The 14242-nt window shown below is 37.6% G+C and overlaps 1 protein-coding gene across 2 annotated transcripts in view; it reads left to right on the forward strand.

The window, feature by feature from the left end:
* The window catches only part of astn1 (astrotactin 1), a 305138-nt gene that overhangs the window by 52791 nt on the left and 238105 nt on the right, over positions 1–14242 (forward strand). For both annotated transcript variants that reach the window (XM_077231865.1, XM_077231856.1), the window contains exon 3: positions 13026–13419. In XM_077231865.1, the coding sequence (XP_077087980.1) occupies positions 13026–13419 (394 nt within the window). The remainder of the gene's footprint in view (positions 1–13025; positions 13420–14242) is intronic.

A 14242-nucleotide genomic window follows, 5' to 3' on the forward strand; every position in this document is an offset into this window, starting at 1 on the left:
ATCATTCTGTGATGTAAATTACTTTTTTAAATTACTTTTTTGGAATAAAATGTCTGACTCCATTGTCTTCCTAAGGTTAATTTCATTGCTAGCATTTTATGTATTCTTAATACCGATAATTAAATAATATATTAACACTTCTGCATAATTTAAGAAAATTACTGCTTAAAGGATTAGTTCACTTTTTAAAAAAAACTTTTGCTGATAATTTACTCACCCCCATGTCATCCAAAGATGTCCATGTCTTTCTTTCTTCAGTCCAAAAGAAATTAAGGTTTTTGATGAAAACATTCTAGGATTTATGGACTTCATGGGGTACCAAACGGTCCAAGGTCCAAATGACAGTTTCAGTGCAGCTTCAAATGGCTTTAAACGACACCAGACGATGAATAAGGGTCTTATCTTGCGAAACGATCGGTAATTTCAAAAATAAATAAAAAAGTTTAAGTTTTATAAGCACAAATGCTCGTCTTGCTCTGTTCTATGATGCACGTTTGTGACTCTCCTGTTCGAACTCGTTCATCAAAATGAACAAATCTTTTTTTGAGTCATTTCTTTCGTTGAATGAAATAAATTATCAGCAAAGGTTTTTAAAAAGTTAACTAATCCTTTAATTGGAAACGATATTAGGGATGCTCCGATCAGGATTTTTGCAGCCGATACCGATAGACGATTTCTTGTCATGGTGATCGGCCGATACCGATCCCGATACCGATGCTTAATATACATAATATAAGACAAAGATAAATACAAACAAAATGGAGCAGTCTGATGCAGCCCACAAGGTTAAATTAAACATTGTCCAATAGTAAACTGTGGAGGACAACAAACATTTAATCACCTAAAATAGAGAAGTCTGATCTAACTTAAACCTTGTCCAATACAAGTCTGAGCAGGACAAAAATTAAATAAATAAATAATTTAAACTCCTAAAAGAACAAATTGGAGTAGTTTGATGCTACTCATTAGAAGGGATGGGCATTTCAAGCAAAAATAATATTCGAAGATGGCTGGGTATTATTCGAAAATCGCACCCCTCCCCCATAAGCACGCACACATGCATGTATAGGCCACACACGAGAAAAGCGGAGTGTTCTGACGTTTAAATATAACTTAAAAAACTTAAATATTTGATATTTGTTTTATATAATATAATTTTCTTTTTTTAGTTTCATATATGTTGATTATATGAAAAAGAAACCGCATGAGATGGGTAAGATAGGATCATAAGATGCCCAATATATCAGGAGACGAGTGGGTCAGACATGATTTCGACCACTTAATTAAGTTTTGTTTTGTAGAAAGCCTTTCTTTAAAGTGAATTTCGTTAGAAAGCTTGAAATGCTTTAAAAAAAATTCAAATCGATAAGAAATGGGCTACTCTCTGCTTATGTAGGCTGATCCGTATGAAGTGTGCATTTCTCTCTATAGGGTCGTTCACTACATGCGAAGATGGCGTCAACATCGCCAACTGTATCTTTGCAGCCAGAAAACACTATAGTTTATTAATAAACAATTCAAATGTACCATGCTGCTTAATCATTAGCCTACTTTTCCCGGTTTTTTATTCCAAGCTTTATGCATGTGCTTGATATGGGGAATATGCAATATTACGATAACGCTCATTATGGTTTAGTATTTTCTCCCATATATATTTAAGTAATTAAATTAATATAAATATGCGATTAGACTAATGGCTTAAATGAACTACTACTAGTCAACTAGAAAAAAACTTCCGTCGTGCACGGGCAGCCCAATTTATTTCACATTTCCTAACCAGCACGTCACTGCGGGCGTTCTGAGTGAGCGGCGCTGTGTGGACTGAGCGAGCGAAGCAACTCTTCAGAAAGGCGAAGTCTCTGGAGGACAATTCTCCTCCACGTGAGATTCCTTTGAAACAGACATGACAAATAGCTAATTTTTTTCATTGTTTCTCGACACATCAGAGTAATTCCACACCGGCGATGACATGACTGCCAAATCCTTTAAGTCCCCACGCATCATGCACCTTCTCACGTTTTGACTTCATCAAATTGTGATCGGTTTGTGAGATCGGCCAAGTTTAGTGAGTACCGATCGAGTCATAAAATGTGAATATCGGGCGATACCGATCTCCGGCCAATCGATCGGAGCATCCCTAAACGATATTCAATAAAAGGTTTCTCTTCAGTTTTTCTCTCACACTTCACGTTTCGGATTTCATCACATGAATTCACTTCACTGACACTGTTGTCTACATGATAACTGAGTACAATAACTTTGGTTTGTAATTCACTGTGGGCTTTGTACTGATAATGCAGTAATTGATAGTTGTGATGGAAATATGAATTAGGGTATAGTAATTTGAGTATAAAATTGCATAAATCATTTTCACACAATAAATGAATAATTTTTTGGGTCAGATCATCATATTTTTATAAGGTCAAAATTCTGGGTCTGGAACAAGAATAATAATAAAAAATGTCTATCCATATAAATAATTTGAAAATTAGCAAAAATAAATGATGAAGGCTTATCAGTCAACTCATAAGACATAAAATATATGTAGTTGAAGAAAAAACCCCAAACAAACTTTCAAGGGGCAAAACAAGTATATATTATTTTATAGTGTTTTTATAATCTTCCAATCTTTCCTTGGAGTCCATCTGGTTTCGTGTGAACTAAGCTGGGAGAAAAAAAACATTACTTAGATAAGAAAAGTTTGCGTTGTGTGTTAGATGGAAAGGAAGATAACATTTGTTCAGATTCTGTCAATTAGTGGTTACGCCTCCTGGCTTTATGGTTCTCCTCTCGGTTCTCCTCTCTCGGATCGTTATACTACTGTCATCCCTAGAAGTAGTTACCCTAAGAACAATCGGAGAGAAGACTCTTCAGGGCATAAGGATTTTAAAAGCTTTTAAACATACTGTGTATAATTAGTGGAAAATCCATATTTGTAAATTGTCATGCTGAACAGCAGTGGGATGTGAATGGGGGCAAAGTTAGCAGCTCAGATGAATGGATAGTTCTGAACACAGGTTGGATGTATGAGCTGTTGTGATATTCAAGTGTTTGGTATGCAAATATTTTTATAGGAAATGCTCAAATGGCTCATTATTTCTATATAAAGCAAAAGGGACATATGGGGGCTCCAGGCTTTGCTGGATTTCCTTTGCTGCTTGAATTCTAAATCCTGTAATTGCACATTAGAGCAGTATGGCAGTTGTTTTGGATGGTTAGTTGATTCTCTGTGCAAAGCCACTGATTACTGAAAGATCCCTGTTGGAATATGATTCCTCCGAGCTCCGGGAAACCTCCTCTATTGAGCGAACCCTGCATGATCCCTCAGAAGCTGAAGAATATTGCATGCCTCCTATCTCAAACACAGCCTCTGACATTGATATCCCCACAAAGAGAGTTATTAGTATTCTAAAGGCAACATGCAGGAAGTCAGCGGATGATTCAACCTCATTGAGGTGACCAACGGGATCCAAACAATTTTCTCTTCTCAGAGCATTATGCTTGCTTCATGAAGGACAGTGCAGTATTTAAGTACAAACAAAAATTGTATTTGATGTCCGTGTAAACAGCTAAAAGATTGGGACCCGGTCATTAATTACTTAATTATTTAGACTACAGATGTACAAACAAGATTTGTGCGATCACTGCTTGACTGAGGGTGTACTCACACTAGCCAGTTTGAACCGTGCCCGAGTGCGTTTGATCACCAAAGCGCGGTTCGTTTGACTAGTGTGAGTGCTCCGAACCGTGCCCGGGCGCGGCTCGATTAGCCGGCCCTGGCCCGCTTGGAAGAGGTGGGCCAGAGCACGGTTCAGTTGGACTCGGGCGCGGTTCGCATGCAGTATGAGCGCTAACCGTGCTGGAGCACGGAACAGGACGCGTTATGTACGGGAACTGTAGTCCGTAATCAAAGCTGCAAAGTCCTTGCTGCACTTCAGCTGGTACCTTGCAAACCTCCTCATACGAGCAGCACGATTACGTGAAAATTTTCGCGCCACTAAGGTGACACATCTGTTTAACAACAGGCTGTGAGAGGGCTGTGGACCACCGTGGACCAAACGACACAAAATTATCCACAAAGAAAACAGAGCGATGGACTCCATTGTGTTCAGAGAGCGCCGCTCTTCTTGTTTATCCCGAAACCGTCGCACCATAATGACGTAAGCGTGCTCCGGCACGAATGCTGAAACCCTATGTGAGTGCAGGCCAGAGGGGGAGTGGGGAGGGGGGACAATCGTACTCGGGCCCGGTTCATGGCAACCGTGCCTAGTGTGAGTAAACCCTGAGACACTACTACCATTTAAGGTTTTGTAGGGTGATTTTATGTAGGCTCATAAAGATTTTTGCTAGAACATGATTTTTCAGTTTGCTTCTGATGATTGAGTTGAGTATTTTTTTCTCATCTAATTTTTTTTTTAATGAGGCACATTGAAAACATACAGTTGTTGTCAGAATTAATGGCACCCCTGGTAAATATGATCAAAAATGGCTGTAAAAAATAAATCTGCATTGTTTATCCTTTTGATCTTTCATTCAAAAAATTCTCTAAAATCTAACCTTTCATTGAAGTAAAAGAATTGGAATTGGGGGGTAAATCACATTATGAAATAAATGCTTTTCTCCAAAACACGATGGCCATACTGATTGGCTCCCTGTTATTAAATACTTTTTGCAACCTCCTTTTGCCAAGATAACAGCTCTGAGTTGTCTTCTATAATGCCTGATGAGTTTGGAGAACAACTGACAAGAGGTCAGAGACCATTCCTCCTTACAGAATCTCTCCAGATCCTTCAGATTCACAAGTTCATGTTGGTGCTTCTTCTCTTCAGTTCACCCCACTCATTTTCTATAGGGTTCAGTTTAGGGGACAGGGACGGTTATGGCAGAAGCTTCATTTTGTGCTCAGTTACCCATTTTTGTGTTGATTTTGATGTTTGTTTTGGACCGTTGTCCTGATGGAAGATCCAACCACAGCCGATTATAAGATTTCTAGCAGAGGCAGTCAGGTTTAGATTTTTTTATCTGTTGTTATTTGCTAGAATCCATAATACCATGTAACTGAACAAGATGTCCAGGACCTCCAGCAAAAAAAAAAATAGACCCACAACATATAAGATCCAGCAGTATATTTAACCGTATGCATGGGGTACTTTTTATCCCTATTTGCACCAAACACATCTGGTGGGTTTGCTGCCAAAAAAAACTTTTTTAGTTTTCATCTGACCATAGAATCCAGTCCCTTTTGAAGTTCCCCTGAAGTTCGCGTCTGACAACTGAATAATTATCCTGGAGTTTATTTTTGGAGGAGCAAGGAGGATTTTTCTTTAAACCCTCCCAAAAACATTTATATTGGACCATTTTTCTTGCTAACCAAAATCCGTGCTGGTGCGACCACCACAATGTTGCGCGACATCAAATGGAAAACGTAATGAAAGCGGAACGAAACTGCACTACTTATTATTTTGTGCTTCACGGACCATTTATCAGTTTGGACCAATGTCAATGCAGCGCGAGCCGATCTTGATCAAGAGAAACTGTTTCTACAGCGCTAAGAGATCCAGTAAACAAAGCATTTGAATTCGCCACTGAAGTAATAACATTGCTGCGAGATCTGGTGAGAAGCATTAAAATGTCTCCGTTAATAACGGATCAAACAGCGCTGACGTGGAAACCAGGAGAAACATTGTTCCATGAATAAACTAGTTATAGGTTTTAAGTCCACAGATAAGCAACATTCACCATGGACTTAATGTAGTACCACTAACTTGTAACCATGGAAGTTTGGCAGAAATAGTAAAATGCTTTCAAGGACATCACATATCTTTTTCCAACACTTCAAACTTCAAATATTATCATATTTAAATGTTATTTTTAATGTGATGATCAAAACATTATTTGTTCATCCCTCAAACCCCCATTTATAAAGCTAAAAGTTTCAAGATGTAGGAAAACTCACAGTTATTTAAAAATAAATTTTTTTTTAATAAATAGGAAATTTCTCTGGCATTTTTTTCTTTTTGCTGTATCAAAAACGTACCGAACCGTGACACCACTGTATCATATCGTATCGAACCGAACCGAACCGTGAATTTTGTGAACCGTTTCACCCCTAATCTCAGGGTATTGTTCAAAGGCAGAAAAGTGATTGATCATTTCTATTTCAAAATCTGAGCAAAACAGGCCGTATAGCTGCTTTGCTGTTTATGGCTTGACGCTGGCTGAATGTGAAATTATCGGATGACCTTGAGTCCTCAACTTGCTCTCGAAAAACAAACCAATATGAACGTATTTATATTTGCCAAGAATGCAAAAGAAACCCCCCTATATCCCACCTATTTGATTTGACCATTTTATTCTTCTCATTTTGCCACTCATTTCCTCAGAGCTCAGACTGTGTTATTGCAAAGGTGGGAAAGAAGTGGGATTTTTTCATTGGTGGTGTGAAGGGCTGCCTCTGCGACAGATGGTACCTACACCGCATCCCCTTCTGGCTCTGACTCGTCTCGGGCGGAGGGCAAGATCCTAAACCTGGTGCCCCCTAAAATCATATCACTTCCTTGAGTGCTTTAAAACGATGCCCGTCTCAAAGAAACTGAGCCGCCAGTGTAGACACCTGTCACCAGCCCATGTCTATTGTGGGCTATACGTGGCGGTCCTCGGGCCAGCTGGGGCTTTTGCTCGGCTCAGTGGTGCACGGTGGTCGTTCAGCGCCTCACCATGATAGTTTAGAGTTTGTGAATGGATAAGCACTCGTCAAATGTGCCTTGATGAAAGCCCAGCTGTGCTGTCATTTTGACTTTGATGAGGCTTTTTCTTCTTTTTTTAACAATTTATTCTTCGGCTCGTATCTCCAGCTGCTATCACAAAGGCCATGTTGCAAATTGAAAGTGTTTTTTCCATCTCAGCTTATTTTTCTTCTCTTAAGGGGGTAATGTGTAACCTAATTGAAAGCAGCAGTGGCTTGCTTACCCAGGCTGTCAAAGAGCGACCACCCTTTTTCCTGTCGTAGTCATTGGGCATCTGTAATGGATGGGGGGGGGGGGGGGGGGGAGGGGGGTCATAATGTCATAATGTCAAGCATAGTGCAGTGCTTGACATTATGTCTACAAATGACCAAGTCACCAAATCCAACCTACAATCAAATAACACATTCCACTGCCACTCGAGGGACCTTTGATATTTAGAGAGCTATTTTTCCATCTTGGTCCGCACTCGTTTTGTACTTATACTACCACCACAGAGGTGGCTGTATTCTCAACAGGAAGTTTTTTTTTTAGGCACACCTCCCCCTCCATTCAGTTGGCCATTTTACAAGCTGCAATTTGCTCTACTCAGCAAGCCTGAACATCCATAGGCTGCTCCTGACCCCAGTTTCTCCCATTTGCCCGCCTGAAGCTTGTTCCCCAGTGGTTTATCTCTCAGCGGATGGCTGGTTCAGCTGCGCCGTGCCCTTGCAGTGATTTGCACACGCTGGGTGGAAAGACGGGCATCTCGTGTAACACAGTCCTCATTGCATCTATATCACAACACCTGACAGCCATCCTCAAATTGGCAACAGAAACAGATGGTATTGTGTCCTGGATTTAGCACAATAATAGGTGCATTTATTTTTTTATGAACACAACAATGAATAATAAAAAAACACAACATGGGGAAAATATATATGGAGTATATTGTATGTTATTATTTCCTCAAAATAGACTATTTAATTGTTTTGGTGTATGGAATTCTATTGTTAGAGGATTGAACTGGTAATAACATTTTTTAAAATTAGTTTTGTTTAAATTTTGTTTATCTTTCCCTTTAACCCTTTTTCTTGTATAAATGTTTCACCAATCATTATTACTTATTCAGGTCTTTAGCGACCCAGATCTATATCTAGAATGGATGGATCTCTACCTGCCGCAATAGTATAAAACTCTCCTGATATTTTAATAACAATTACAAAAGAATAAAATAAAGCATATTTTTACCTTTTGGAACTTGGAATGGTTCAATGTGAGCAGATGCTTTTTACCATCATCACTGTCATCATCAGAGCTCATTTCCCAGTACATTCAGCATCTGGCTCAAATTTGCAATCTCAAACATATTCTCAAAGCTATCATTTTGAACGTCTTTAATATCAATATTTTTTGATCACTTACGGCTTTTTCAGCAGATCCATCATGTGACGGTGACACTAATATTTGATTCGTAAAATACTTGCTCTGCAGTAAATCACTGAGCCATTTCAAGTTTTGCTGATTATACATGTGTATTCTTTTGTTTTCTGCCTGCGGTAATTATGAGTGAAACGTCACTTCATCACTGTGTATCAGACTTTGCCACCTTGAGGAACAAAGGTGAATTGCACTTATTGAGTCATTTAATTGTTTCAGAGATTCAATTGTTGTTGCACAGAAAACATATACATACATTATTACGTGCCCCGGGTTGCTAGCACCCTATATACTATTTTTACAAAAAAATTATTTGGAAAGGAGACATTCTTTTATGTTTTTCTTGTTATATTGCATTAAGATAGGTTGTAATATTAAGAAGTTTGATGTCTAACTTTAAAAACGTTGTAAAAACAAAGAAAATGTCCCTCTTGTTGAGGTGAACGAATACTTTCTTAGTGTTCATAAGCCATAAGCCGTCCTCTATATTGAATGGTGTTTGAGAGATATATGAGCCTAACGTAATTACAGTATTGATTGAGCTAAATCATTCCTTAAACATTCTCAGCCTCCTGTGTTAATTCATTAAGAAATCTTACATTGATTTCGTTGCATTAAATATTATCAGTTACTCTCATGAAGAACTCTATGTACATCTTTCACGTTTAGTTGAACATACTTTGTGACCTCTTGAATTTAGACTAATTATTGGGGTTTTCTTTCCTTGTTGTTGCTGCAATAATCTGGCCCTTGGATTGATGTCTCAGACAATCTTTTATGTTGGTCTGAGCTAATAAATCCAGAATTTATGATGTGATTAAAGTCTTTCTTTGTTTTTTTTTCTTTCTCCCCTTTGCCCATAAATTGGAACATCACACTTTGTGCTGATGTAGCTTTTGGTAAACAGTGCTATTTTTCCCCTGCAGCTGAAGTATGTATGTTGAATTTCCCACACTTCTGGGAATATTAGAAGATAGTGTTTCAGAGGAAACTGGCAGGGTGGCATTAAGGTGGATACGGAATTGGATATGAAGGGGAGCTAAAGCAATAAAGCAGAAATCAATTCTTTTCGCATTGGCTAACAGCCAATAAAATAGTTGCTTGACAAACATTCTGTGAGCTTAAAGGTGTGTCAGAGGACACGCATGCTTCTTTCCTTCATGTATGAAGCTGATTTATTTACCTTGATATAATTGATAGTCGGTATTTTGAAGGAGGAAGTTGCTACCTGAACTCAACAGCTGCAATAAGTCCCAAAACGCTGACCTTTCCGAAAGCATCTCATGCTTACATGCTGTTCTTTTTCCCAATCCCATCTAAACTATGCATCTCTATAGGCACCTGCAAAGCAAGGCCAGGATGAAAGTGTAAACATCCTGAAAGCTCAACTCCATTTATAAAACAGACCTGCTGGAGGTTTGAGTTTCTGCCCTGTTAGCAGCCATAAGAGGAAAGTGATATATCTTTGCGTTAAACTCTTTCCCAAGGGCCCAGGGCTGCATGAATGTAACCAATGGCTAAGAATGCTAGAAAGAGGGGCACACAATGTTAAAAGCAGTGAAAGATGAATCTCTGAGGTAGTTACGATGATGCCATTCCAGGAATAGTAATTTCAGGTTATACTGCAGTCCAAAGCTCTTTGCTGAGAGGTGGGTATTTATAATGCAGTTTGGACATTAAGAAGAAAAGTCTATATAGAGTAATGCATATGCATTCTCTTAAATGCACTGCCTCTCATGAGTGCACTTCTTAAGCACATGGTGGTCTTCAGTGGAGTGTATCACAGTAGAAAGAGGTCGTAGTATTTTGATCTCCTATCATGGTCAATTTATTGTGTGGGTTTTTATTTATGTATTTATTTACTTATGTATAAATTAACACTTTAAATTAACTATATGTATATATTTCAGGTTATTATCGTTAAATAAACCTTAAACCATTAAAAAACATTTTCATTATTGAAGTAAAATAAATATTAACTGAAATAACAAAATATATATAAAAAAAACTTGACTTGGCAAGTACTAAAATAACTCAAATGAACTAAACTATAAAAAATGACAAAAACACAACAAAAATGCTAACATTAAAATGTAATTGAAAGCTGATAATACATTGAAATGGATCAAATAACTGATACACATGTATATTCCCCCCCCCCCCCTTTTTTTTCTCTGAATACTTTCCATACTTGTTCTAAAGATGGAGTATATTGGCACCAGATAGCATTTAATGGAGGAAGTGTAATAAATAAGTCAATAAAACATGACCAATTCAGTAAATCCTTTTATATCCCTGTGGATTCTCACATACACTTAGAGTTTAAGTGCTTGAAAAAAACCTTGTTTTATGCCAACATGCACCCTTGAATGGAAAGGGCATTTCCTCTTGCCTTTCTCATTTATTCTGAAAAAACCACCTAGATCAGATAAAGCTCCATCTGGAAAACTGTCCTACAATGACCCACTCATTAATATTGGCCCAGTCCCTCGGCCTTACATCATGCTCATGCAGAAACAAACAAGAAAGACAACTTTTGTCTTAAGAAATCACAATTATTTATCATCCTCATACTTTCAGAGGGATGAAAGTCAATGAGATGCACATTTTGCATTGATTTTAAAGGCGGAGCAGGAGGTGATTTATCAAGAAGAAATGCATAACCGTCATCCTCTGCACAGTTGCGTTCTTCAATAATCTTTAATGCCTTGTTGAGATTGTTCTCAATTTAGTGAAATATACAAGAAGGGCATAATATTTTTCTGATATACACACTCACATATATTCTTGCATTATAATTTATGATTGTAAAAAAATGCTTATTGATAAATTTTTAATTTTATGCTTAAGATTGCTCTTTTTAAAATTCTTGAATACAGATTCTGCTATGAGGGTGCAGTAGTAGCAGAGATGAGGCAGGATCCAAATGCAGCACACTCTTTATTCGTTGAACTGAAAACTAGGCGAAGACTCAGGTTAGGAACCAGGCTCAGGAACAAAACAACAAACCTCAACTAACTGCATCATAGAGCAACACATACATAAGAACTCACAAAGACTGGACTGAAACACAGGGCTTCAATACATGGGCAAACGATGTAAACAGGATAACAAGGGGGCGTGGTCAATGAGAAACACCTGGAAGACTCATAGACATAATAGGGGACTGCTAAACGAGAAAAGACAGGGGAACACAGACTGACATTATAACACTAAAAAGTTGTTTTAGGTGGCTTCAGTGTTTTAAATGCTTGCTAATATTGGAAAAAGTGTCCATGCAAATAAATAACTGGTGTGCAACTCTTTCTGTACTTGCTTTTCTGTATCTTTGTAGTTTTCAGGATTCGTTAAATGCCTTGTTGCCTAATAGCTCTAAACCAAAAGGTATATTATACTGTATATTATGATTTCAACTGCTTTTTGTATTAAACTGAGTTAATTTGAATTAACAACAAATATCTCAGTTGGCACTTTACTAATAAAACTTTGTTGCAGGAAAATGACAGGATATATTACCAATTTTGGGAGCTTACACGACATCTGCTTAAAGTTGTTAAAGAATGTGAAAAACCCATGATAGCATCACTTGTATCCATTGGCTAATTCAATTAGGTCTGCTCATGCTGCTAGATTGTGATGTTTCGTTTGGTCTTTATAGTTTGCCCTTCATAAAGAGATATCCCATCTGGTCTAATTTTAAACCGTCTGTAACATGCAGCCTTCAATAATTTTCTCCGCAGTGAAGTTACATTTTGCTTTTTGGCTAATTCAAAGTGATGGACCCAAAGGAAATTGAATTACACAAAACTAATTATCTGTTGGATCTGGTGCTGTATGTGGCCGCAGTCTTGGTATGGTTTTTATCCAGCAGTCTTTAGTGGCATGTGTAGATTATAATCACACTGTCTTGTAGTGTATTTTTTACCACTGTAATTAGTCATAATCATGGTCATTTTTGTAAAATGCACAGAAAACAACTCCATGATTTTCTTCAGCTATAGCTACACAAATTCCATTACACTGTTGCATATCTCTTTAAAATCATATTGCTTATTACATGCTTTTTAAATACTGCAATATACTTAGTGCAAATATGGCACAAATATTTATATAGCTAAATTTTTCATAGCTACAAATAATCATTTTATTTTTCTGCCCCAACCCCGGGTCTTGGCCTTGTACATATCATGCATTACCAGAAAATTGATGTAATACCTTTTGAAAACCTTATGTAATACCTGCTGAGAATTTGTAATCAATAACAAACTATTTATTGCAGTTTCAGTTCTTTCTGAAGCACACACACATTTTTGTTCAGCATAAGTGACCTATATGAAAAGAGCTTTTTATGTATGGTAAAGCAAATTGAACTGGAATGCTAATACTCAGCATGGTCCAACTAATTTCTGACATCTACATGAGAATATTTTGGGATTTTTTACATGTGGAATGGGTGAAATTTTATCATTCTTCAGTTTATTGCGGGTATACTTGAATATAATGCTGCTCTGTTTTGTATGTTTCTTAGTGGTGCAGTGGGTCTCCTACTGTGCCACTTAGTTCTGCAATTCATAATTTAGGCCTTAAGTTTGAATTTCAGATTTATAATATCATGTCTCAGGTGTGTGAGCCAGTCATCATTCCGATGACCTGAATCAGATTGATGCACATTATAAATCCTGTTATATCATTTTGAATGAGGTACTCTGGGATAAAACACAATGTTCTTTTTCAATCTCAAAAAAGAAAAAACAATTCTTTGGTTTCCATTATGAAATGCGTCTGAACATATGTTAAGAATTGCAGTATCTTTTTACTCTTTATACATACATTTTCTCTCTTCCATTTTCTTTGGCCCTGTAGGGTGGTATGATCGCTCTTCTGTTGTCCATCCTGTGTTTGGTGTTGATCCTGTACACTCGTAGACGCTGGTGTAAACGTCGCCGGGTACCTCAGCCGCAGAAGAGCGCTAGTGCTGAAGCAGCCAATGAGATTCACTACATCCCCTCGGTGCTGATGGGTGGACAGGCCCGGGAAAGTTTGAGAAATTCTCGCGGGCAGGGCCACAACTCGAGCGGCACTCTCAGCATCCGTGAGACTCCTATCTTGGACGGCTACGAGTATGACATCACAGACCTACGACACCACCTGCAGAGGGAGTGCATGAACGGTGGAGAGGACTTCACCAGTCAGATGACACGCACACTTGACTCACTTCAAGGGTGCAATGACAAAGCTGGCATGGACCTCACTCCAGGTGTGTGAGCTCACCGCACACTGCACTGTATGAATATAAAGATATTTGATAAGCTGCAAGTTAAACGTTCCATTCCAAACTTATGAATTTGTGCTGGTTGTTCTTTTCTATGCAATTACAATGAATGAAGCTTTAATGTAGCAGAGGAGATTTTGATTCATCCCAGTTATACAAATCTTTTGAGTCTATTCACAAATGATTTGTTCTGATTTGTTGAATGACCAGTATTTTAGATGACACGCACTACTATTCACAAATTTGGAATCGCTAATATTAAAAAAAAAAAAAAAAGAATGCATTTATTTGAGGCTTTAAAAAACAGTCATATTGTGAAATGTTATTACAATTTAAAATAACTTTTTCTATTTGAATATATTTTAAAATTTAATTTATTCCTGTGATGGCAAAGCTAAATTTTCAGCATCATTACTCCAGTCTTCAGTGTCACATAATTCTTCAGAAATCATTCTAAATTATGCAGATTTGGTGCTCAATTTTTTTTCTATATCAACATTGAAAACTGTTGCACTGCTTAATGTTTTTGTGGAAACCATTACCACTAGATGCCGACATGAAATGACCATATTTTATACGTAATGAGTATGAAGCATTGAGACTTTGATAAAGTCTTATTATGCTTTATTAAACCAATAAAAAACAAATTATTCACTCTGATTTAGAGAACTGAATCAACCAATTCATTGAAAAGATCTGATTCAAAACAATGATTTGTTCACTAACTTCGCTTCTGTCATAAACTCTCATGAATGCGCCAATTATAACTAGGGTGGATGTCACGATTTTCAATTACATCACGAATTAT

Source organism: Siphateles boraxobius, unplaced genomic scaffold (genome assembly GCF_051911475.1).
Source record: "Siphateles boraxobius isolate OS27281-9 unplaced genomic scaffold, OSU_SipBor_1 1, whole genome shotgun sequence".
Taxonomy (NCBI): domain Eukaryota; kingdom Metazoa; phylum Chordata; class Actinopteri; order Cypriniformes; family Leuciscidae; genus Siphateles; species Siphateles boraxobius.